This window comes from Heliangelus exortis, chromosome 9 (assembly GCF_036169615.1).
Source record: "Heliangelus exortis chromosome 9, bHelExo1.hap1, whole genome shotgun sequence".
NCBI lineage: Eukaryota > Metazoa > Chordata > Aves > Apodiformes > Trochilidae > Heliangelus > Heliangelus exortis.
The window spans coordinates 16,441,437-16,467,716 of NC_092430.1; the positions used below are offsets into that span (position 1 = coordinate 16,441,437).

At 52.7% G+C, this 26,280-nt stretch overlaps 1 protein-coding gene across 4 annotated transcripts; it reads right to left on the reverse strand.

Moving 5' to 3' along the window:
- Nucleotides 1-269: 269 nt before the first annotated feature.
- Nucleotides 270-26,257, reverse strand: RUBCN (rubicon autophagy regulator). Of its 4 annotated transcripts, XM_071752388.1 has the most exons (23): nucleotides 26,142-26,257; nucleotides 20,514-20,667; nucleotides 17,943-18,026; nucleotides 16,865-17,024; nucleotides 16,570-16,676; nucleotides 16,065-16,205; nucleotides 15,693-15,849; nucleotides 14,927-15,475; nucleotides 14,318-14,362; nucleotides 12,345-12,440; nucleotides 12,064-12,179; nucleotides 11,410-11,611; nucleotides 10,935-11,036; nucleotides 10,432-10,506; nucleotides 7,938-7,998; nucleotides 7,087-7,219; nucleotides 6,613-6,758; nucleotides 6,187-6,251; nucleotides 5,396-5,634; nucleotides 4,953-5,014; nucleotides 4,626-4,779; nucleotides 4,176-4,269; nucleotides 270-2,755 (listed from the first exon to the last, which is right to left on the reverse strand). In XM_071752388.1, exons 1-23 carry the CDS (start codon nucleotides 26,177-26,179, stop codon nucleotides 2,595-2,597), a joined length of 3,141 nt encoding a protein of 1,046 aa, XP_071608489.1. In that variant the 5' UTR covers nucleotides 26,180-26,257; the 3' UTR covers nucleotides 270-2,594. The 4 variants fall into 4 exon arrangements, with proteins under 4 accessions (XP_071608489.1, XP_071608490.1, XP_071608491.1 ...); XM_071752389.1 differs by lacking the exon at nucleotides 14,318-14,362; XM_071752390.1 differs by lacking the exon at nucleotides 10,432-10,506.
- Between the last annotated feature and the right edge of the window lie 23 nt (nucleotides 26,258-26,280).

The following is a 26,280-nucleotide window of genomic DNA, read 5'->3' on the forward strand; positions in this document are numbered from 1 at the left end:
CCCAAGTCATGTGGGCATTTTGCAGGGGGAGGCCACAAACCAAATGTATTAGTCAAGGGATAGTAACAGTAACATCCCCTCCCAGTGACAGGTGGTGATGCATCACCAGTTGCACAAGTTGTTCCCCCCCTGCCCCCTGCCATCAGCTGGTAGCCTGCTGCTCCCTCCCTCCCCCCCCCACCCCAGGGTCCAACAGGCATGGCAGCACTGACCCCAAGGGGGAATACACACAGTTAGCCCACCTGAAAAGATGCCACAACACAACCAGGCCCTGTATTAACTTAGTTTATTAGGGACGGCATTCTCATTGGTGTGCAATTGTCCCATGGGGAGGGCTCCAGGTGACAGCTGGGGCTGCCCCTTGCTCTCCCTCATAAAAAGCTGGCTGCCTGGGCTGGTGCCAGTGTTATTCATAGTAGTCAGTGCTGAGCTGCAGTGTCAGTGCTGGGCACAACTCTGCCCTGGAGACCTCCACCAGATTGGCAAGTCCCACTGCTTCTAGGTAAAGTCCATGGTGGAGGGTGAAAAACAATTAATCCAGAGTTCCTTTCCTCTTCTCTAAATGTACTCAGTGCTTCTAGACAGGGACACCAACAGCCTCTCAGCTGCTGTCCCATGACATTAAAGTGCTTCAAACAAAAGAGGGTGGATGGGAGCGAGCTGCTGAGGCAGATCCAGGGAAAGGGGTGCCAGCTCTGGGCAGCATCAAGAAGGTTTGGGGCTGGGGACAGGCATGACCTGGGTCTTGCCCCAAGGACTGGCAGCCCCAGAGCTTGCAGAGATGGAGAGTGAGCAAGAAAACCAGTGTTTTCCCATGGGGAAAACAAGCAGAAGCAAGACATGAGGAGGCCAAAAACCCCAGTGGAACAAGTGGGGAGCTGAGTTTTCTTTCCCAGGCTAGACCTGGCTTGGTCAGGATGCTGCAGAGCAGGGGAGACACTGCTGTGCATCAGCCTGGCTTCCAGCAGCAAGGCTTGCAGCCATCCTCCATGACATGAAGGCTTTTGGTCACCTCTCCTGGCCCCAGCCTCTCCCTCCTCCACAGTCCTGCCAACCCCACAGACAGTGCCGGAGGAGGGATCACATCCTGGCCTTAAGTCACGTGCTGCAAGAGCCATTCATTTTCCCTAGATGCCTTCTGCCAGTGCATAGCTCCCTTGTCCCTCAACTCCCTTCTCCCACATACACAGGCCATACTGTCCTTCCAAACACCCCACCCATGATGAGGTGGTGCTGGATGCTCACCTGTGCCATGAGCTGAAGCATCCCCTTGATGCAGGGGTATCTCCTCAACTGACCATGAGCCCCAGAGCACGAAGCTTAACTTCTACCACAGGATCCAACCCCACACAACCATCAGTTGTGGCAGACAGCTCTGCATCATCAAGGGCTGAACCCTTTGCAGCACCCCAATGCCAAATCCCTCTCCCCTGTGCATTCCCCATTGCAAGCAGGCTGCCCAGCCACCCCACTGAACTGTAGCCTGGCCTTGAGGCTTTGCCTGGCTCAAGAGCCCTTCTCCCAAGGAGAGCAGGAGATCTGCTGGGAGAGGGGACACCAGGCAAATGCCAGTCCCATCCAGGGGTGAGGAACCAAAAGCAAGACAGCCCTCGAGGTTTTATACCAGTGCGTTCCAAGCAGATTGCATGTCCCTTCGAGAGGCATCTCAAGCAGCACCTCTTTGGGGGATAACACACAGTTAAAAACACAAACAACCACATTAAAAAAATAAAACCGTATCCAGCAGATTAAAAAAAACAAAAAGCCAACCTAAAGAAACAAACCGAGACAGAGACTCGGAGGATGTGGCTGGTGGGCTGAGCCTTCACCTGCATCCCAAGAAGTCTCTCAGGCAGAAGGCAGCTGCATGCAAGGCAGGTCCTGGTGTCACCAGAGTGATGTCCCATGTCACCCTTAGAGGAGGACATGTCCTCCCAGGAGGACAGCAGCATGAAGAAGAGTGGTTGGAAGCCTTGCTAACTGCATCCTCCAGCTATGGTGATCAGCCTCTGCTGAACGCCCATCAACACCAGTGCCCTTGTGTGGCTGCTCTGGGGGCAATGCCCCCCTGCAGCACTGGCTGTGGGCAGAGGGCAGGGAAGGCAGCTCAGGGCAGAGAACATGGAGAGGCATTTTCACCACTGTCACTCCCTCTGCTCCTGGACAACTGCTCTCTGGCAGTGCCCCAAGACAGATTTGAGAAAGGGAGCTGCTAAATGTACAACCACCCCACCCCACCCTCCTCCCTCCATGCATACAATCCCCCAGCAGCAGGACAGGGGATCCAAGGATTCAGAGAGCTGATCCCCCTCTCCAAGGAGCAGATGTGGCCAGAGCTTCCTAGTAAACAAGTGATGAGCAGAAAGTGCTGATGCCCCAAGGGACCCTGCGAGGAGCAGGGGAGGCATTGGGGATGTACCTGGATCAGACCTGGAAGATGGAAGATACCTCTTCCCTAGCCCAGCACAACTACAACAGATCCTTTGAGAGAGCGTTCCTGATAGTCCTCATCTCCAGTCTGCACGACTCAGTCTCTGGTGATGAAGGCCACCCATGTAAATAAATCCACAATCTGCTCCTCTGCTGCAGCATGCTCATGTGGCTGCCACCACCTCTGGCTGCTCCAGCTCATCTTCATAGTCTGAGACATAGGACTCCATGCTCTGCTTGGCCAGCAGCTCTCTCCGGGCCTGAAGCCGCTCACAGCGGGGACAGCGGGATTTGAAGCAGGATTTGTGGTAGCAGGCTTTGCATTCTGTGGGAGAGACAGTGACTGAGAGCTGCAGAGCCTGACACACACTGCTAGACACTCTGCAACCCCAGGAGGGATGTTCCAGTCTTGTCCAGGAGGACATTTTAAACCAAAGCCATGGCAGAATAAGGACCAGAAGCAGGAATCCAGCACCGTTCTGGAAGCAGCGAGAAATCATTCTGCAGGACCCCTGCACTGGCTTGCAAAGCCTTGGGGAACACAGGCAGGAGGTTTCATGTTCCTCATAAGGTCCCTCCCCAGACTTTCCAGATTCTCCAAGGAAAGACTCTGTGACTCTGTCCCAAGTTTTTTTTTTGCACTGTGCCTACCAAAATAAGGCTTGCATTTGTCAGGAACTGTAGTGAAATGAGGCAACCAGGTGCCACTAATTGACAGGTAGTGGGCATGAGCTTGTGTTAAGCTCACCTGTGCCTGATTAGTGTGGGCCCCTACTGCGCATGAGCAGGATTAGGGGGCCAATAAAGCTCAGTCCTGAGGAAGCCAGGGAGGAGGAATCTGGTCACTTTTGGAGCAATAGGACCGATCCAGGCTGGTCAGCCCTGAGAGCAATAGACTCAGAGCACTATTCGTGAGTTTCTGCTGAAACACCTGGTTGGACCTTGGAGCATGGTGCCCTAAAAGAGGTTCGTCTTGCTACATCTGGTGGAGAATGTGGGCAGAGACCTCGATCTAGCCCGTGCTCAGACAAATCAGAAGAAAGGGAGCTATTCTGGCGTAAACTGGCATTAGCAGAAAACCCAAGGAGTCAGGTAAGAAGATCCAATACCTTTCCTTCTCTACCACTGATTGACCAAGAAAAAAAAAAAAGGCGGGGGGGGGGGGGGGGGGGAAATGTAGTGAAATGAGGCAACCAGGTGCCACTAATTGCCAGGTAGTGGGCATAAGCTTGTGTTAAGCCCACCTGTGCCTGATTTGGGTGGGCCCCTACTGTGCATGAGCAGGATTAGGGGGCCAATAAAGCTCACACCTGAGGAAGCCAGGAGGAGGCTACCCATTTTCAGAGCAGTAGCACTGATGCAGGCTGGTCAGCCCTGAGAGCAATAGACTCAGAGCACTATTCGTGAGTTTCTGCTGGAACACCTGGTTGGACCTTGGAGCATGGTGCCCTAAAAGAGGTTCGTCTTGCTACAAGGAACTGTTTCCAGCCATTTGAGAGGCTGTCCCAAGCTGCAGGGACAAGCTCTGCTAGGCCATTAGTACGGAGCATTACTAAGGATGACTCCTGAGGGGGCCCTGGGGATTTCTTGGCAGGCACAGGGACAAAGCCTTCAGGCTTTCTCTGCTCTGCAAGGTCGGTTCCAGCCATTCAAGTAGGGCCAGGGGAACTGCGTGCAGGCTGCAGCCTGCCCCGTAGCCACAGCAGAAGGGAAGCCAAGGCCCCCTGCTTCTGCCAGCATCTCACCTTCGCACATCTTGCACTTGTTGAGTTCAAAGGGGAAGATGATGTCACCTTCATTCTGGCAGAACTCACAGATGAAGCCTTTGGCTTGGCACAGCTAGAAGGAGAAAGCATGAGAAGAAGCAGTTAAATGTTCCTTATCTCCCAGGCAAGAGGCAGAGCGGAGCAGGACAGCAAGACATGATACCCTGCTCTATCCATGTAGGGCAGCCCTTCCCCAGCATGGAGCACAGCAAGGCAGAATCAACGTGTCAGATGAGAGCCAAAATGGGGTAACAAACATCCCATATGTGCGGGGTAGGAGCTCTGTGCAGCAGACAGGAGCAGTTAGCATTGAATCAGTTAATCTGGTGGTTGCCCTGCCCATCAAAGGCCTCCCCATACCTTATTTTTGCAGCACAGCCCACTCCCAAAGGTGCAGTGCTGTGCAGCAGGCAGGTGAAAAGGCCTTACCATGCACTTCTCAACGTGCTGGCTGCCTGCCTTCAGCAGCTCTGTCAAACGAGGCACCAGGTCCCCTTTCTTCGTGGCATTGAGGTCGCTCAGTGAGTAGAGATGCAAATCCTCTGTCAAGTGGCCAGGCACTGCATCGAAGGAGTCTAGGAGGCTGCAAGGACAGAGAAACCAGAGCTCAGACCAGAGCAACTTCACTAAGCCCCCTCCCTATACTGCTTCTACTTTCTCCCCTTTCCACTCCCCTCTCCCATCCCACATGCTGCAAGTTGTCATGGGGCAGATTCAGGACAGCAAAACAGCTTCACCTCACAGCCCAGGACTCACTCTTTAGCCAGCCGGCATGTCTTAAACATGTTCTTCATGTGGAAAAGCTGGATTCGCAGTAGCTGGAGAGGAAAGGGGGACACAAGAATAAACAAGAGCACAGTCCTTGGACAAATAGGTCTGTGCCATTTCCTGCACAGGTGAAACAACTGCTGGTCCTCAGCTGCTGCTCACTATTAATGAAGTGCTCACACCACACAGAGAACAACTATCCTCGTGTGCTCCAGGAGATAAACCAAAGCCCAGCTAGACACCAGGCAGAAATTCCTTTTGAAATTCCTGTATTACTGGACAAGAACAAGAGGTGAATGGAAACCCACAGTGCTAAGGTTTTAAGCCTCAAATACTGAAATACCTGCTTCTCACCACCTTCCCTGGGATGTGGTTTACAACCGGCAGCCCCTCACCTCACCCCACTCAGGAAGGTGTGGAAAGGGCCTTACCCACACTTGGTTGAGAGACTTCACTTTTCTGTAGAGGGCAGGATTGATATCCTGCACATTGAAGAGCGGGTCACTCCAGATCTTGCTCAGCAGGTCTTTGGAGAAGTTGCTCACACAGTACTTGCTGAAGTCCCACTTGCGCAGGATGCGGCTGGGGATGACAGTCTGGGCGTTCTCGTGGCAGCACTGGCAGAAATACTTCCCCAGGTACTCACAGTACCGCAGCCGCTTGATGTAATCTGGACAAATGCCAGGGAGGTCAGCTGAGGCACGGGCTCTGCCCAGCCACATCCCAACCGTGCTCATCATTTCCAACAAGCAAGGCAGTCGGCCTTGCCAGTACCTCCTCCAGCCCCAGAGTGCTCAGCACAAGGGTCTGCAAGCATCCCTGCTGACTGCAAAAGCCTTTGAGGCCACAGTCAGGTCCTGTGCAGCTACATCTACCTACACATTCAGGAAAGACAGCTGGTCAAAGAGTTTTGCAGCTGTATCCATAGCAGAACTTGCTGGGAGCTTTAGGACACCAAGAGATAACTTTGCCTTAGAAAAGTCTATATCTGAAATACCCTGCAAAGGGCTGGCTGCTCTTTGCCTTCATCTGTGACCTTCTGGACAAAGAGGTTTCTCTGCTGGGGCAGAACACCGATGAGCAGTCAGAGCTGGCAAAGGCAGCACAGCATTTCCCCACCAACCTTGTGCCAAGCTGTGCCACCACCCACCCACTGTGTTGTCCCACCTGTTCACAGCTTCTTCCCCAGTCTCCAGCTACGGGTCAGGGTCCCAGAACTCACCAGGATCAGTCCGGATGCCGCAGCCTGCACACCGGTAATTCTGCTTGGCCATGGCCACCTTCCTCCTGCCCAGAGACAGAAGACAACGTGCATAAGTGCAGCCCTGATAGCATCTTGCACCAGAGAACAGAAACTGGCACAGAGCTGGATGGCAGAGACAGCCATGCTTTGCCACTTAAGTGTGGACAACAAATCCAAGGGGAAAAGCCATGTGGTGCCCCAATGCACACCAAAGACACCAGCCACAGGCACTGGCTCCATCTCACGGCACCAGCTGTTTTTGGTGACCACTATGGATTTATCAGGCTCAGGGCAAGGGAGACCCAGCAGCCAAGTGGGAAGGAGAATATTATCAGCCTCAGTGTTGATGGAAAGGGGCTGGAAAGGGCAGGTCCCTGAAGAGCTCTCTGCTATGTGGGTCCTTACTTGGGAGCTGGGTGAACATTGAAGATGATCTGTGGTCGTGGTGGGGCCCACTCCAGGTTTCCGCGCACCCGAATCCTCAGCTTGTAGATGTCAGCGTGTTGTCCATCATCAGGAGAGATGGGCAGAGAGTCAGGGATGGGTAGGAGCTGGAAGAGGCAGGCAAGAAGTTCAGATCCCTGCATGGTACCTCAGAGGCAATGCACCTGGCTGGCTCACCAGAAACCTACTAGAGCAGACCTCTGGAAAACCATCAGGCACTGAGCAGAATGGGTGCTGGAGAAGGGATTTCTTCTGGGATCTGGGCACTCTGCTGCAGGAGGCTGCAGTGGCAGAGCCCCGTTTGGCTGCACCCACCTCTGGAGCCCAGACAAAACCCCTTCTCCAGCTCAGTAAAGAGATCACTAGGACTAGCAAAGCCCTTCAGTGGCCAGGGGCTTGGGGAAGATCAAATGCATCAGCCCAATCACATCCTACCTTCTGTGGGGCATCGTGCTCAGGGACCAGCCACTCCAATTCAGAGGCTGCTGGGAGCTGCATGCCCTCAAACTGCTTCAGCAAGCCCATGGCCACAGCCTCTGCTGAGTTGGAATTGAGGAAGGAGTGAGATCTAGACAGAGAAATGAAGGGGTTAGTGCTGGATCTTATAGATGTGTCCTCCTCCCAACACAAACCTACCCAAGAAGCTGCCAAGCAGGGACACAGCTTTGTATCTCTCCCAAAGAGCAGAAGCATTCTCCACATCCCAGATAGGTTTCAGAACATTAACACATCAGCTCTGCTTAAAGCAAGGCTGTGGTTCACCTCCCTGCAGCCCCCACCTCTCCACCCCAGGACAGTACAGGAAAAGACCGATTATTTCCCACTGCTGCTGCACTGCACTGTCTGTGAGCATTGCTGTATGCCAGCAGTCCCACCTCTGGGTCAGAGTACAGCAGGGAGGTCTGAAGAGAAGGTGGCATCATCCCATAGACTAACAGGCTATCCCAGCTGAGAGGGGGAAGGCAGAGGAGGCTCAGAGCCCACAGCAAGCCAGTGGCCAGTCCAGATGTTAAAGGATGTTCCAGGTTTTCTCCACAGCCTCTTACCTACTAGGAGGCAGGGTCATCTCTGCTGACACCAGTCCACATCATATCTACCTTATGCTCATGTAACATTTGACTGATCCTGAGCATCCCAGGTGCTGCTTCCTAAATTTAAAACTAAGACCCATCTGGAGGGATGTTCTCTCCAGCACAAAACGAGCTGTTTGTTACACGTGGAAGAGCAGAGTTGGGCAGGAAGAGCAACTTGGTACCAAGATGTATTGTTGCAAGTTGAAGACGTACATGGACTCTGAGGACAGAAAGGACTTCCTGCTGGAGTCTGGGTTCCTCTTGATGTCTGCATCTGAATCACAAACAGACAATATGGGGCAGGTCTGGAGGACATTTCAAACCAAAGCTTCACTCATCAAGCTGTTCAAAACCATGTAAACTACAGCATCAACTTCTACAAGTGGCACAGAGCAGCGGGGAGAGGTGCAGTCTACTCAGTGACTCATCAGAGTTACAAGGGAAGGATATGGTGGGATGCTGTGAAAACAGTGAGCCTGGACTTTAGGGAGACAACTGGCTGTTGGTACAGGTCACACAAGAAATCCTAGCAGTAATACAAAAATAAAACATTTTGCACACAGTAGTTAGGAGGGCAGCAAGGTTAGCAAGAAGGTTTAGTGGCTCTCTACACACAGTTCAGATGCTGCAGCGGATTAGCAATGGGATGCAGAGTCCTTCTCTCTACTACACTGCAACCTGTGAGGTCAGACAGTGGCTACACCACAGCTTGTCACTGACTGCACAGCAAGGGCTGGCACCCTGAGCCCAGCACTCCAGAGATACATCAGCACCCATGCAGAGAATGGGCCAGCACAGAGGCCAGGGCCCTGCAGAGGCCACAGACCCATCTCCTCATGAGGAAGAGGTCCAAGATAAGGAGCAGGGCAGTGGGGCCCTGTTCCCTCCATCAGCTCCCCAACAGCCTGGGGCTGCCCCACATCTCTCCTTGGTGTCAGCCTTGGGTGCTGGGCAGAACCCAGCAGTACCTTCATCACTCATCTCTTTCTTTCACTCCAGCAGATTAAACCCTGACAGGGAATTCATGTCCATAGTGAAAGAACCCGGGGACAGAAGACTCTTCCCTAAGCACTAGGCAAGCAGGAGCAAGCGGAAACCCTGCTTTGTTGCAGACAGACTCCCAGAGAAGGGCAGGAGGGCATGCAAAGGGAATGTGATAGAAATCAGGACAGAAGAGAGGCCAACACTACAACCTTCAACCAAGCAGGTGTCCTGCTTTGTATCTTTGGGGAGCTCTAGGAATGGGGTCTGCAGTGATGACACCACCCCCAAACACAAGCTTGCAGCTCCCTCAACACAGTGGCCTAGTGCCCAGCTAGGGGAGGCACAGCTTGAGGTCCCTGCTTCTCCATCCTGAGCAGGTTGGCTATGTGGACGTGCAGAGAACCCATCTGATCCTGGCCAGGCATCAAGTGCACACCAAAGCCAAGGGAATCGCAGTCCAGCTGAGTGGCAAAATCCAGCACCAGAGCTGTTTGTTCCCCTGGGAAGAGTGGGGCTGCCCTGGCAACAAGGGTAGCAAATCCCAGTCCTACCCATAAGTTTACAGACTCACACCAGTAGAGTTCAGTATGGATGCTTAACGCTCCTTGTTTGACATCCATTGCTAAAAAGAGCAACAGGAAAGTATCCTAATGTTCAATAATCCATCTATCTATATAATGTGAATGTACCTGGCTGCAAAAAACAGGGAATTCAGGCAAACAAAGCCTCCCAATCTTGTACAGCACCAGCCAGACATACATGCCATGCTCTGATGCCTTCAGTTCTACGCAGGAAGGTGCCACGTGGTCCTGCATGCTGTCATGAACAGCCCCCAAATCCAAGGATACCACACCAGTCCCCATATTCCAGCTTCAGGCCAGGGTGAGCCCCCCAGATTAAACCCCTGGCCTGGAAACACAGGACACAGCAGGGCTGAAGGGGAACCTCTGAGCACTAGCAGGTCCTGCAGGAGCAATGTGCTGGTGCTGAATGCCTGACAGGAGAGAGCAGCAGCAGCCCACATAGGCTGTTCCCTTGCTAAAGCAAACAGGGAGCACATGAAGGTTATTTAAATGCAGCCAGCAGACCAGAGGGGTTATCTAGTAGTACTGTAAACAATAAAAACACTAAGCAAGACCTGGCTGCGGGTGATTCCAGTGCCCAGGGCCTCCAGGATGAACAAACTGTGCCCTCTCTGCTCTCACTACTTCTTCCTCCAGGACTTCTTTCTAGAAGGATTCTTCTCTAAGTCTGAGCAGGACAGGATGGGGTGGCTGTGGTTCAGATCAGAACTACAACATGTCAGCTCTGCCAAGTCAAGCAGGATAATGTTCCCTAAGGCACCTGGGATGGAGACTGGTCCCACATTGTAGACGATTCTGCTCACGTCCATCCCAGGCTCAGCTTTCAGCAGCTATAGAGCTGCAAAGCTGTGCCATTGCCCTGCCAAGGCAAGACAGGTCTTCACCACAGCAGGCACATTTGGTAAACCCAAATACTGCATGGCAAAAGATCCTGGGAGATGGAGCCCATGACAGAGCTCCTCTGCCTCCTCCTTGCTCCATCCTGCCATAACACCCTGCCACAGCTTTTCTTCCCCATGTCTGGATGATACTGTTCAGTTCCCACATCAGGCAGATTTCTGAGAAGTGTGTTCACGTGCACACACATGAACCTTGCACACACACGCATGCATGCTGCAGGGGAGCACTGTGGGTACTACCTGAGAACAGGGAAGCCATTGACACTGAGAGGCCGTTCTTGGACATTTGAATCAGGTTAGATCCATCGTTACCATCTGTATAACATGGTGATGACAAAACAGTTGACTTAAGTGCTTTGGCCAGGCCAGAGTGGAAGAGCAGCACTCACACGAGAGCTATGGTTCCTTCTGCCTGGGGAGAAGGAGAGCAGGAGGGCAGCTCTACCATCTCTCTCTAGTTGTGACAGCTGCACAGTGGGCCAGGCATTAAATGGAAACCAGCTACCAGCCAGAGGCACTGAATGCTACAGGATTCACAGTGGTTACAGAAGATTTCAAAGGAAAGTCATGTCACCATGGAAGGGAAAATGGTTGCTCTGCTCGTGCTCAGAATTCAGACATTTGTTTGGGGAAAGTCATCCTGAAGGCCACAGGGACATGATCTTCAGTGGGACTGACCTCAACACAACCACACCCAGCAGTCTGTCTCTACACAAGAAGCCAACACAGCCATTCCTTCCTACCTCGGATCTCGTACTCTTCCACATCCTCTGCAGAGCCAGAGTCAGAGAGCCGCATGGAGCCATGAGAGCTGAACTGGGACCCACTGTCTGTCGCCATAAGACCTGGGAGAAAAGCAACACAGCCAGGCCATCAAGAGAAGTGGTCTGAAGGCTCATTGACAGCTAAGGGATAATCAATGTGTTGGTGCTGATAACCAGGTATGCCCAGGGCAGGGAGGGATGGAGGTCAAAACACTATGGGTTCAAAATGAAATTGCATTCCAGAACTCAGCAGCAGCAGCACATAAGTGTTATCAGTGTCTATCAGCCCCATTACAGCCTTCAGCAGCAGCAGAGTTTCACAGATCTCTTCAGCACCTTGGTAGCAATACAGCTGCTTCTCATGAATGGGCAGGAAAACAGAACACTATAAAGACCATCAATGGACAGAAAACCCACATCCCACCAGCTGATGAGCCCAAAAGACATCACCCACTGTCTGAGCCAATTTCCTGGCAGGTAGGGAACAGGTGTCGAGTGCGGATCTGCTGGCGCCGAATACGAATCTTTTGTTTAAGCTCCTGGATCTCCTTGTCACTGTCTTCCTCCTCCTCCTCCAGCTGCCGGCTCATCATGTTGCATTTCATCAGCTCAATGGCAGCGATCAGGGACTCTGAGATGCTGAAGTGTGCGTTCTCCTGAGAGGCAAAACCAAACACTTTCAAGGGTTGTACCATGAAGAAACAAGGAAGTGTTGGTAAAATATTCCCAAACTGTGACAGAAAAGAGCTTACTCCTCATGGAGAGTGGTAGAAAGACCTTAATCCCTGACAGCCTCATGAAATGTTACTCTTCCCTGAGAACCTAAAAACTAAAGCCTTCTTGGGCACCAGAATACTCACAAAACACAAGGGGTATCCTACAAAGGTGTGCAACACATCTGCTCTGAAGAGTCACCACGTGTCCCTCAGGGACATGTTCACACTTTGCAAAGCTGCTGTGCATATGCTGGCTGCCAGGCACCACTGAAGTTCTGTGCACAGCTCTATAGTAGGAAATATGGGAGTGTCCTCCTCATGGAGGGAATTATCACTAAACCTACAGTAAGGTATGTTCTCTAGTGCGCACAGGATGATGCTGCCTCTCTCACCTTCTCCAGGTCTGCACAGCTGCCAAAGTCCTGCTCAGAGAGGTAGCTGATGAGGGACTGCCCTTCTGAGGGTCTTCTGAACATCCCTTCCCCTGAGCTCAGGTACTGGCCAGAGTCTAAAAAACCAAGAGATAAACATATGAGGAAGGGAACTGCTGTTATTGCCATGTGAACAAGCCCAGCCAGCATCCCACAAGGAAGTGCCAGAAGCTGAGGCCACAGCAGCTGATGGAGAAGACAGACCAGGAGGAAGTATCCCTTCTGAGGCTGGCTGGACTCACCATACTCCATGTAGAGGGAGCTGGGTGTGCTCAGTTCACTGCTCCGAGCGGAAGCAGACACCAGCCCTCGTCCCCCGCCCAAGTCACCGTGGGACTCTGGAAAGGAAAATGACACCAGGCACGCATCAGTATCCTGGAGACAATCCAGTCATTGCAAAGAGTGAAATGGAAGGGGATCAACATCACACAGGCAGGTACAAATGGATAGGAAGCAAGGGGGGACATCCTTTGCTTGGTTGGTCTGCTCCGTGCCACAGCCAAGGACAAGCTCAGAAGCATATGAAGCTAAAGGGACACTTCAGGCCAGAAAGGAGAGGGAAAGAAGTTCATGAGAGCCATGGAGCAGTTGAGTCCTGTGCCTTCCCCTTTTTTCCCCTTAGCAGAGCCAGGGGACACAAGAGGTTCCAGCAAGTGCCTCTCTCAGCCCCTTACTCCTGCTGGAGCATCTCCAAGGGAAGAGTTATCCCACAGGATAGAGGGGAAGCTTGAGCAACCAGGGGATCTGGGGGGCTCCCAGCCCTGCAAAGCAGCTTGGACACCAGTGTAAGAAGGCCTCTGAAGGACGTGCTCAAGTAGAAGCCAGAGTTCCCAGCACACAACCCTAGGCTTCAGTGCTCAAGGTGACCTACACAGGCTGTGGGCTGGGCCCTGCCGCACTCACACCCCATGGTGCAAACTCCCAGCTGGGCTGAGCCGGTGAGGACTGCCAGGAGCTGGACTGATCAGACACCAACAATGGCTGTGCTGTAGAGTCACGTCCCCAGGGAAAGCCCAGATGGAGTGGCTGGGTGATAGATGACTGTTCAAGGAGACTGAAAACACCCTGACTGGAACATACAGGTGCTGACATGGGGCAAGAGCTGGCTGATATCCCAACAACAACAGAAAGGCAACCTTGTCCTCTCCACCTCCTAATTCCTCTTTACTTCCAGCTAACCTGGATGTGGCTGGAGGCTTCTCAGCCCACCAACACTAGCAGCTCGCTGCCCAGCCTACAGAGCAGCAGCCACAAGGATGGGGCTTGTAACCAACTCACCCCACAGGCTGGGTGACAAAGACAACCCATTGGGGTGGGAGGCTCTCACTGCTAATCATTGTAGCCTGGCAGGGTCTGCCACAGCCACCTCAACCCTGCTGAAAAACACCACACAAAGCACCTCATGACCACCAGCCTGGGTGATGGCATGTAGAACAGAGTCTACTGCTGAAGGGTAAAGTAAGGCAGCACTCAGCATCCTCTGCTGAAGCAGGACACAGGACTGAACACATCTGTCTGAAGGCCCATGACCTTCAGGAAGGGGAAGGAGGTGGGAGCCTTCCTACCTGCAGAGCTCTCAGCACCCAGATATGAGCTTGACAAGCCCAGTGCCACAGTTCAACAGATGCATTTTTTTGATGCTGCTACCTCTTTCTGCATGTGGGTCAAAGGAATGGCAGCACCTCAGCACCTCCACACAGCGGGAAACCTGCTCCAAGCCCAGAAAAGCACCCAGGAGTCCTGGCTGTGGGTGCAAGCACATCGGGCTGGAAAGTGGCTGAACTCAGCCAAGATCAAACCTCCCCATGTCACAGATCCACTAAATCAAAGGATAACTAAGATGTTGAAGCCCATGCCTGCTTACCTGCCAGCCCTTACTCACTTGGTGAGACACAAAACCTCTCCTGGCTCCCAAGGAAGTGGGGTGGAGGGAAGGGCGGGGGACGCAGTTTCAGGGACTTGGTGGCCAGTGCTCCCTAATGCCATGCAAGGGAAGTGGGTGCTCATGTGGGTCTGGTCCACTGCTCCCAAAAACCAAGCTGGGATCTTCAGTCAGGTCGCATGCATAAACCTGACCACCCTTCAAAGCACCAGCTGGGACACAAGGAAGAAAGAATTTTTTTTGATTTTCTGAATGGACACTGATGGGTTTGATGGAAATCCTGAACTTGATGCAATGATCACTAATGAAGGGCTGATACTCTGGCCCCCAAACCTGCCACTGGATCTTCTATTATAATGGTGATATCCCTGAGGCCTCCTGGGCAGACAGAGGAGGAAGAGGGCAGCATTAAGGGAGAGAAAACAGACAGACTGGTTACTACTCAGCAAGGACCTAAACTTCTCCATGAAGGCAGTATCAGAGGAGCAGACTCCCCTCACATCCCACCCCTCCCCACCATGCATTCACCCACTTAAGAGCACAGGAGAATCCAGTAGTTTACCAGTAGGATGACATCCTACCAGTAGAATGAAACCAAACCCCAGACCAGTGCCCTACCATGTCTCCATGCCCCAGCCAGGCAAGACCAGTAGGGAAGCAGGATGGCTAATGTCACAGTATCACTGCCACTTTCTAAGTTTTTGGTAAAAGCTCCCAATATTAACAACAATCCATCCCAGGGCTGATATGGGAAACATGATGTCAGCCCATCACTCTAGTGCAGAGCAGGAAAGGTAAGGGCAAACACAAATTTCCCAACTGCTTGCCCACTGTTGCCCTTTGCTGACCTGATCCATGGAGTCAGAGGGGCAGCCAGTGTCAGCCTCCCTGTACCAGGGACTCCCACACCCCAAAGCCACCCCAGAAAAGTCATCCCAGTACCATGTATCTTCCCCGAAGTCACATTGGTGTCAGAGTGCGAGCGCACGTGGCTCTTCTTGAGGATGCCCTGTGGAGCTGATGACTGTCCCTCTGAGAAGCTTGACCGGCGCAATAGGCTCAGGCCCCTGCTTCCACCTCCACTTGCCCCTTGCTCCCCCAAGGATGAGACCGAGTCCAGCTTCTGGGAGCTGCTGGAGGAGAAGAGTTTGGAGCTACTGCTCTTGGTGCTGTTGGTGCTGGTACTGCTGCATGCCCGGCCACGGCGCCCCAGGTTCCCGATGGCCAGGTACTCAGGCCCATCGTTAGCATCACTCTGAGGATCATCCTGGCTCCCTGTCCAAGTGTCCTCACTCTGGCTGGTAGTGCTGGAGCTCATCTCGCTGGCCGGAGAGAAGGGGTCTTTGGGTGAGGGGACGTGAAAGTGAGTGACAGAGCCAGGCTGCTCCAGAGGGGACCTGCCCTCGCTGAAGGAGGAGGAGCGGGTGGATGGACAGCACTCCTGTGGCTGGCTGGTGCTGGAGCTGACAGAAGTGCTTGCTGGTCTCCTGTCTGGAGAGAGGCAGGAGCAGGATGTCACACACCCTGGCACAAGCAGACCACCCTATGATAATAAGCTGGTGCTTATTGCCACAGTAAGGCCAGGGATCTCCCTCCCAATGCAGGCAGAGATCTTCTCATGCCCATCCACCAGAATAAATCCATGACCAGAAAAAAAGGCAAAGTCTTTTCTGGATCCATCCTGAACTTCCCAGCTCACCCTCGTTACCTGAGAAGCCAGAGGAGACTGGATGGTGGAGGCTGGAGAAGGACCCAAAGCAGCGCTGCTGCGGGCAACCTGCAGCGGGGATGTACGGGGGTGCAGGAAGGGCAGTCAGGCTCTGGCTCTTGGTCACCGGAGGCAGATTGTCACTCTTCCTGGTAAGCTGAAGAAAGGTGACATCATTAATAAATCAGCATTTAAGAGGCTACACATCAAAGCAGCAGCAGTGGAAAGGAATCGACCTGCAAGCACCTGGTCACCAGCCAGCAAAGGATGCGGCAGTCCAGGGGAAAGGAGGACAGGGAGGGAAAACCACCAGGTACAGAAGGGAAGCAGCTCTATTCACAGCTACACAGCAGGCTCCCATTGGGAAATTACCAGGCTCTCAGTGAAATGATCCAGGCAGCCCAGTGCCCCAGGCAGACGGCTCTCATGTCCTTCAACATCACGGTCACACATCTCTCTTGTCCCAGCAGAAGGACCCGATGAGCACAGAGATGGCAGTGACGTGCCCGCCAGCTGAAAGAACACAGCCCCCATTTAACCAAGGCTCATTAAGTGCCTTCCTCTCGGGAGCTCTCTGCAAAAAAAGCAGCAGCTGTTCCCCTCTTCTGGGGAAGAGGCAGCTGGCAAGGGGTTGGATGGGGGAGTCACTGGCATCAACCAGGAGGACTGAGCACCCAAGTGTCCTGTGGCACTGCCTGTCCCCTGTGACGATGGCTGTCCCTCACAGCCCGACAGCTCTGCCTGCTGGCCCTGAATCCTGTGACTGCTGGAGAGGGTTTTGTTGGTGTATCTTAAGAAGAACTGGTCCTTGCACAAGCACCCGTAGCCACCCAGCATCTGGAGAGAGTCAAATGCCAAAACTGAGACTTCAACTCACCATGGAGGTGTCGATCTGAGCCAGAAGCCTGGGGTTGTTCTGTTCAACAGCCTCCAGGCACTGCAGCATGGCCGTGACGTGGGCGTCACTGAGCAGGAAGGCAGAGTCTGGGGAGAGAAAACTACTGCTCAGGGGGAAGGTCCTTCTCACCCCCATGGTTTGACAATGCTGTTTGCTCACATGCAAACCACCTTTTCTGCCACCACCCCACCCCCTGCCTCACTCCCAAGCAGCTTGGGAGCCCCAGCAGCGGGATATTTTCCTAAGGAGAAGGGAAAGGTCTGTTTCTCTTTACCTGCGTAGAACTTCCTGATGTACTGCCGGTTCCCCAGGAGTGGCCTCAGCTGGGCAGACAGGCAGTGGCACTGCAGGCTGTGCTGCAGCCACAGCTGAGCAATGGCTTGGTCCCCACCACCCTCTGGGCTGGGCTGGCCGCTCTCCTGCAGGCTGATGAACTAGAAAGGGATACCAGGCACAGGTTAAGGCATGCAGGGGCAAGCAGGGGAGCAGAGGGTGCTCCAACACACTGATCTGTTCCCCCAGTAATGGCAGCTTCCTAGGGCTGGTCACTCTCAGTGAGAAGCTGGACGCATCCCCAGCCACCAAGGAGACAAAAGCACCAGGGAGAAACAATGCTTCAAAGGTCAGCCAGTGACCAAAGTCCTCTGACAGCCACCAGCACTATGAATTTCTCCTGCATGTTCTCCCACCCATGTGCCTCACCCCTGACCCGGAGGGACCCCACGCTCCCAAATCCAACCTGTCATGTTGTGACAGTCATGTTCTTGCTGACACATTAACTGGGGAAGGTTACAACAATGCCTGAGCTGCTGCAGATTGAAGAGTTGGACTGTAGTCACAGCCCAGATCCCCCCAGCAGCAGACTGAATGCAGGGACCACCGGTGGTCAGCCCCTTGCACCCATCCATGATGCTGATCATAGACGTCAGCACAGGGCAATCAAGAACCAGGAGCACCCATGGGTGCCAGCAGTCAGCACAAGCCAGGAACAGGAGAACAGAATGTATGGTGAAGAAACAGGACAGCCCAGACATTCAGAGGTTCACACAGAGGCACTAGTCAGCCCTGCAGACACATAAGTTCTGCTTGTGCTGGTTCCCTTGGTGATGCCCACTGCACCCAGCTGAGCTGAGCTGCAGACTGGCCTGGCAGAAATAAGCAGCCAATTGTCTCAGCTGAAGCCTCGCTGAGTTCCTGGGACGTGGCTTGTACACAAACACGGGGCTGCTTCAGCCTCCACAAGCCATGGAGCCACTTCACCCACAGCAGGCCAACAGCCACGGTGCCACTATCCCACCGGTGAGGCTCACAGTCACACAGGCTCTCCACAAGGCCACCACACCAGAACTCACCTTCTCCAGGTGATGAGCAGAGCCAGGACTCAGCCAGCGAATGTCCTTCACAAACTGCCAGTAATCCTTCTGTCTGCAGCACACCTAGCACCCAAGAACCCAAGTCCCAGTTAAATTACAACATTCACTGTTAGTCCCCTGGCTACCATGGCAAGACAGCTCTAACACCAGGCAAGAAGTTGGCAGAGGAAGGGCAGCACTGCTTTACAGAGAAAAGACAATGTGAGCCTATAACATGGTTTTGTAGATGAAGAGATCAAGTAAAAAAAACCTGTTGAGATGTAGGTAAGCTGCCTCCTGACCCTCCCATGGTGACCTCCCCATTGTGGTCAGCCCACAGGTGACCAGACAACACATCCCCCAAGCTTCTCTTCTTCTACCAGGTAAGACCCCAGTTCACCATACTGTGGAGACAGGAAGGGTCTTGAGACGTGGAAAGGGACATTGGACAGGGGGGCTCACACTCCTGTTGTAACACAGTAGGATCCCAAAGGCCAACTGCAGCTCATCAGTGGGCTGAGGAGCAGGGCCAGCACCTCTGCGGACAGACAGGCAGACAGGAGATGGGAAGAGACCTCAGGTACCAGCTGCACCTATGGCAAAACATATCTGGGGGCTCTGCTTTGCCCGGGTCTTCCCCGTCACTCCATGAATGGCAGTGTCATGTATGCATCCCTGCTTCTTCAAAGGTCTGCCAAGTTCAAGATTGACTGAATTCCCATGTCACCATTCCCCTTCCTGACCACACAGGACCCTGGAGGGGAGCCCTGATGCCTTAGCACCTCACAGAGTCAGACCTCAGCAAGGGGACATGAAGGGCAGTGTGAAAACACATCCCAGCAAAATCAGCAACCATTGCTGCCTTCTGATGCAAGCCACCACCAAGGACAGCAGCACAGCTCAGCACTCCAGGTAAGGCATTTGGCATTGCATTTTTAACAGCTCTCTGCTGCTGCTTGCCTCTGCTTTATTCAGACAATAAGATTTTTTTTTCTCAGTTATTCTTCCCATTAAAGAGAAACTGCAGCAGAGCTGATGTTCTCCTCACCACCCTATTGTGTGTAAACACAGTCCAAAAGCTTCTTCCTTCACCAAAATGCTGATTTTTTTTTTCTTCCCTCTCTATTTCCTCTTTCACAAGCATCAGAGGAATGAGTTCTATTATGTGGTTTATTTGTTTGGGTAGGTTGGTTTGGTTTTTTTAAGAGTAGAGAATTGGCAGTTTTAGTCCTCTAGACTGTATTGGGCTTTTCTGGACTAATAAACTTCACCCAAAAGTTAAAAAAACTCTTACCCTAGTTATTTTAACATATGAATATGGATTTTTTCACCTTTTAAAATTTATTCTCAGTTGTAGTATAAGAATTTATAAGAAAACAATAAGTAAAAGTGTTTTGCTGGAGCAACTATGAGAAAACTTCTGTAAGGGTGCTGTGTTTTTATGGGCTTCCCTTTCCAGCTACTCTAGTTTGATTGGTGTCACACATACCCAAATAGGGGAGACATTTCCAGGTAGAAGAGTTGCCTGTGCCCATAGTAAAAGCCTCAAGGAAGGCAATGCACTGTCCTGCTTTGCAGGTCTGGCATGAACTGTCACTAAAAGACAGAGAAGTATAACTCATGTGACTCTCACTTCCTGAAGCCTATTGATAGCATGTCTATTGATAGCTATGTGTAACACATAGCTCCTCACTCTGCTGATCTCCCAGAAAAGGTCCCTGGTCCATGCCCATGGGGACTAACAGGAACAGAGCAGCACCATAACGATTTAATAAATCCAGGGAGCAAACACCCTGCTGGGATGAGCTGCCAGCCTGGCTCTTCCTGGAGGTTTATTAACTCACATGCAGCATTGCATAGTGAGGTTTTCCTGCTCCTGGATCCCAGCTGGCCCTTGCAAGCTGCCTGGGGCTCCTCTGCATTGGTCTCTGCTCTGCATCACTCTGGGAAGCTTGCCCCCAGGCACAACCTGCAGACTTGCTTCAACTTTCCATTGTAAATTAATTGTGCCAGTAATTGCAAGCTGAAGGGGAGATCTTCAGGCCTCTGCACACAAGTGGAAAAGATAAATTCTTCCAGGAAGTCATGGAAGGGGGAAAGGCTGGGTGAGCTACAACAAGGTATGACAAGAGCTAGAAAGTGAGATCACATTCTCGCAGAGCACAGATTTGCCTGCACAGCTAACTAGGAACAGTAAAGATGTGAGGTTTCTCTTGCCAGACCTCACTGGGGAGTTGTCCAAGCACACACAATACTGGGTGGACTCATTACAAATGCTACTTTATTGCTTGTCTGCAGTAGGAAGAAAGGAGTGAAGGGCTGGCCTCTGCGTGAGTAGCACAGGTACTTAGAAAAAACAGGTCCAAGGTGGACAAGATGGCAAGAGCATGTGTCCAGGTCCCTCTGACAACCAACAGTGCTCTCTCAGCCCCTACCTCAGTCATTTCTCACACTGCTGTACCCACGCTGTGCTATAAGCACTGAAGCAAGCCACAGTAGACAGAGTCCCAGCTCTCATGCCAGGCACTGAGGCTGTTACAGACAGACAGTGTCAGCAGGACAGAGCCCTACCTTGTCATGGATGAGCCCGTGGTAGAGGATGCTGTGCATGTCTCTGCAGAGTCTTTCCAAGCCGCCATACTTGGACCAGACATTTGGGTTGCTGGTGGACACCAAACCTTCCACTGTGGTTTTCAGGTTGCCTAGCAGCTTCCAATGCTCCTTTCTGCGGAGGAACATGGCAAGTTGTATCAGATATACAGCAAGAGGAGCCTCACAACAGAACTGTGGTATTACACTCCCTCCAAGAAGACTGGTCAGGTTGAAACCTTCAGTGGTCCAGAAGGATGCAAAGGTGAGCTAAAAGACTTTACACTTCCATGTGGTCTCCTATGCATAGTTTGTGGACAAGAGGCCCTATCATAATGATGTTTGTGATGACTGGCAGCCACCACCAGTGTGGTTTCAGGGCACAGCCAAAACAAAGACTGATGGCTGCTGCAATATACAACTTGCTTAGCACAGGCCAACAGAGCTGGAGAACATCTTTCCAGCCAGGCTCTTGTTTCACTCACACCCTGTATCAGAGATTGTTCAGAGCAGCAGCATGTCAGGAGAACAGCAGCTGTAAGGCAATAGCATGATGTCCGCCACATCTAAAAGCCACCAGACACATTTATAGAGAGTGACACTCCCTGAGCTGTGTGCACTGCATTGAGCACTCCAGCTCCATCAGGATGCAGAGATGCTCCATGTCATGTTCAGTAACTCTGCATCTGCACCAGCACAGACCTTCTCTGTTCCCCAGGCTGCTGTAGGCACAACTTGACTTTATTGCAAAAGCATTCATCATGCTCTGGTCAGAGATTAGCAAGCTGCAAACTGCAGGTGTTCTCTAGAGCTTGCACAGCATTTCTCATCGATATCAGTCCCCTCAGCTGCCCTGTGTACAGCAAGAAATCACCATTTTCCACCATAAAGAGGGAGTGATGGAGCAAAGAGGCGACATCATTTGCCTATGCAAAAGCAGTTTCGGGTGACTGAGGTCCCTGCTCAAGCTGCTTGACAGCGTTGCCAGGGGAACAGCAGCTGTCAGGAACATATATTCAGATAGAAGCCACGCTCAGAAACAACAGGAATGTTGCAATGTGTATTTGAGGGTGTAACTGCCAAAAAAGCGTGCCTCTGCAGGGTTTGTAACAAAAGTAACTGATAAAACAAGCTTTTCTTGCCAACATTCTCTTTTTGAGACTTGTTCATTACTGCCAAACTGATCAAGTGAATAAGCAGATCATCAAATACTGGTTCTGCTTCAAACTCCCCATCCACAGCCTTCATGAGGCCTCCCCAGGGCCAGGGAAACCTCAGCCCTTTCAGTGACCACCTAAGCTCAAATCACACGGAAGCCAACCCATTCCACCAGCAAAGCCCATCACCCTGACAGCATAGGACCTGCAAACCAGAGCTGCAATGCATAAAGAATTATGTATGTGCTTATAAAGTGCTTAGACTAACAATCACGGTCAGGGCTTTATCACCAGAGAGAATGGAGAAGAAAGCATCAATACATATCAAAAGCATCTCTCTGAAGGAGATTTGACCTGGGGAGACACAGAAAACTGATCCAGCCCTTATGGGCTTTTCCCATTGCTGTCCTAAGCATTCAGATGCTCTTTGACCGGGAACCAGCAATGCCACTCTGGGCAGCATCACTGGTACCCGGTCAAAGAGCATCTGCAGCCACTGAGCTCAGAAGTTCACCAGCTCCTCCCCAAGGTATTTCTGACACTGAGGTTAGGAAATGCAAGTGAAAGCTCAGCCGCACTGCTGATTGTCCAAGTCAGTGAGTCTGGGAAATTCCCTCCCATGTTACTTCATGCTATAAAAAGCAGGCAATGCGCACAAGGATGCAGGGGGTAGGGCACACAGAGCCCCACAGAGCCGTGCCCTACCAGATGACTTGTCTCATTAAAGGAGGAGTTGAGCGCCTCCCCAGAGGCAGGAAAACAGGATTTAACAGAATGGAGTCACACATTAAGTAGTCCTTGAACAAATTAACCTCAAAATGTTAAAACATTGAACTCAGAAGCACATGGGGAAGAAGCAGCACAGTAAAAACACTTTTACAGAGGTGATGCAGAAAATACTGAAACAGAATTACACCCCTGTAGGACAGTAAGGATCCCATTAGAGTTGTTGGCCCAAAGCAGTTCACAAGTTGGATAAAGAGAAGCCTGCTGATCCCAAAAACCCAACTGCATCTGGGCTGGAACATGGTGCCTGCTGCAAAGTGACATGAGGTTGAAGAAATGAAGATCCATGTAACCTGGCTGACAGGTGGCAGAGAAGTCAAGAGACAGCACCACATTCAGCTTGAACTGGACTCTTTGAACTGGACACTGAATTAGCAGCAGGGTTTGCTCCCCTCCCATTGACAGAGCCTGGGCTGCCAAGAGAGAGGGAGAAGGCCTGAGTCCCAGCAGCCCTCAAGTTCCCCATTTCAGCAGGTGTTTGAAGCACTACTAAGAAATCTGCTCAGTTTTTCCTGAATAAAAAGAATTCTCCTTTGGTAGTACAGAAAAAAGCCTGAAATGGGATAAGACCAAATCACACCATGAAAACTCCCCAACTGAGAGGAAGGGCAAAGTGAGCAACACACCCCAGAGAGGTCACAGTACATGAGCAGAGAAAGCAGGACCTGCAACACCTGCAAGAACTACTTGCAATGCAAGGGTGTCCCTGTGAAGCACCAGTAAGACCCTCTCCTTCCTTAAAGATTACTCCCAGTTCTGATACAGCAGCCAGTTTTAACCACCATCTCCATAAATGTGGCCTGGGCACTGGGTCTCTTTCCTTTAACACCACAAACTCTGTCTCCAGGTACCGTTACACCAACCCATGGTCAGGAACCACTCCAAATATAACTAAAGCTTTTGCACCGGAGCAATAAAAGACAGAATTCAGCCTTGAAGCAAGAAATGGCTTGATGATGATAATGATGACAAGGACAGGGAAATGTTGCTTGCTCGCCCAAGGCTTTCTCAGCCCTTCCAAGGATAGGGATTTCTCTTGGCTCAAGCCAGCAAAGGTGACTCACAGCAGAGGCAAGGAGCCATGCTGCTGACTCAGGTGAATGTCTTCATTTAAAATAAAACTAAACCCTAGTTATTTCCAAAACAGAATCACAAAGGTATTTTTAAAAATAAAATAAAATAAAATAAAGCTCATCTTTCTTGCAAACAACATCTGCTGTGTGTCTGCCTGGGCTCTGCAGGAGGCATCAAGAAATGGCTGCTTGAACCTTGTCCTCTCTACCTGAAGGAGTCTCTCGATCCTTCTTAGCACATTAGAGAGGTCGGGCTGAGGATGCCGAAGTTGTGGAGGCATTTCCGCCAGATTTCCAAGGACATACCCATGCTGGCTGTCGGTTCCTCCTTCAGATCCCCACAGTGCTGTGTAACCCGCTGCTGTGCAGATCCTGCTCCCTCCTTGCTGTCCCCGGGTCTCCCAGACAACCAGCAGCCCCTTCCCCGGGCTCCCCGCCTGCTCCTCCGGCAGGCTCGGCACTGCTGGTAAATGGGATTAAAAGGCAAGAAGGCTTCGTGCAATTCATCTGCAGCCACAGGGAGCAGCTGACAAGGCAGAGGAAGTCAGAAGAGCTCTGCCAGCCCAGCGGGTCAGCCCTGCAGCATCCAGGTGGGGAGAGCCAAGAAGGCTGCCTGCGATATGGAAACCCAGGACTACAGGCACCGGTACTGAAGGCTCGCACCCGTACTGAAGTCATGGGGCACAACCACAAAAAGCTTCCCCAGCAAACACAGCACAGCCCTGCTGCTCTCCGGGGCACCCCTGCTCTGCACTGACAAAGGATGAGGGATGAAAATAGGGATCGAATAGTGAGATTTTCCTGCTCCTGGATCCCAACTGAAGTGCAAGCTGCCCAGGGCTCCTCTGTATTGCTCTCTTCTCTGCATCACTCTCTGGGTGGCAGAGCCACCGATGGGAAGCTTGCCCCCAGGCACAACCTGCAGACTTGAAGGTTGTTTTTTAAGTGTTTTTTAGCTTCTCCCCCAACACAGCAAATAGTTTTGCCTCCTTGCCTTGGCAAAGCCTCCCCTACAAGCTTGAGGGCCACAGCCTGTGGACCCAGCACACTGCCACAACCTACAATGAAATGGCACCTCACTGGGAATTAAAATGCTGAACCATCTGCACAAAGGACACCACGGCAGTGCAAGGCCCGTGCCAGGATCCTCCCCAGCGACAGCCAAGGGAACAAACAGCCCCCGTGTGTGCCAGCACCGGAGGGGATGATTCCCTCCTCATCCCCCGGGGAGTGCTGGGGGTGGCACCACATCAGCCTTATTAGTCACAGGATGGTCGAGTCTGTTAGAGCAGGATCCACACTCGCAAAGGCAAGAGAATGCACAAAGATTATTCCAGAAAGTAAAAGAAGTGAATGGAGCTGATTCATTTTATCCCTCCGAGCCTGCTGGGTCTGAAACGTTAGCGAAGATGGAGAGCAGCTCGAGCTGTGCACATCAAAAGGCACCCCAAGCGCCCACTATAGCTTTAAAAGCACTGTTAACATTTTCCCAGCTGATATTGCCAGCAGGAATAGAGCAGCTAGCTGAGCCCCCAGATAAGGAATGCTCCTCTCCCATATCAAGTTTCAGCTGCTCCCTCCTCCCCAGCCAATGCTCCCATTTCCATCCAGCATCCACCCTGTGCTCCTGAGCACCAGGGCAAAACCGAAGCAGAAAGGATGCTTCAGCAAAGGCTGAAGACGTGCAGAAACCTGAAGTAAACAGGACTCGTCATAAAAACACCTCCAGGGAACAACCTCTCCTGCTTTTACATATATGCGAACAAGAAAAATCATGCCTAAAGCATAAATGAAGACCACGCAGACGAAGGCACCGCAGCACGGTGAAGTGCTGTGAAGTGAAGATTTCTTTTCAGCACCGAGAAGGGGAGATATAGCCGGAGGGCAAGGGGACACAACCCAAAAAAGGAGCAAGCCGCAGAGCCACCAGAAGGGCAGCGCCGTATCGGGGCGGGTGGTTTCACCCTAAGGAAAAGCTCGACAGCTGCTGCCTCGGCCCCGGCTGGTGGAGGGAGAGCTGCTGTCCCCACCACCGCGGAGGCAGAACATCAGGGACCCAGGGCACACGCCTGGCGCTGTCACGACTGCTCGGGGGACGGAGCAGAGCGATGTGCTGGCCCTGGGCAGGTGAAGGTGGCCACACGCTGCTCCAACATCCCACATCCCCGTGTGCTTCGTCCCCACGGGGGACCGAACCGGGGGCAGCCGGTTCGCTCTGCAACGGACGATCCTCACCCGGCACGGCTTCCTCCCGGTCCCCCCGATCCGTGCCCCGCTGCTGGGGTCACACCCCCCACGCAACACATGAGGTCCCCAGGACCACCCCCGGCACCGAGCGCACATCAGCACCGCTGTCCCCGGTGCTCCCGCAAGCACACCCCCTGTGCACACGCAAGCCCCTGCCCCACGCGTGTCTCGATCCCGCTGCCCGCACGCACGGCGTGCCCTCGGCGGACACACGCACGCAGGGCTGCGCGTCCCCCCCCTGTCACGGCTCCCGGTGCCCCCGGGACACCCCCGCCCTGTCACACACGCGCTCCATTCACGCACCCCGCCGCGTGACGCCGCGCACCCACCCGCGGGCCCGGCCCCACCTGCTCTCCGCGCGCCCCTCGCGCGGCCCGACCTCCATCCCGGGTGCGCGCGGCCCCGCCACCGCCACCGCCGCCACCGCTGCCGCCACCGTCACGTGGGGGCCAGCGCCCGCCCCGTCGCGAACTACAGCTCCCAGCA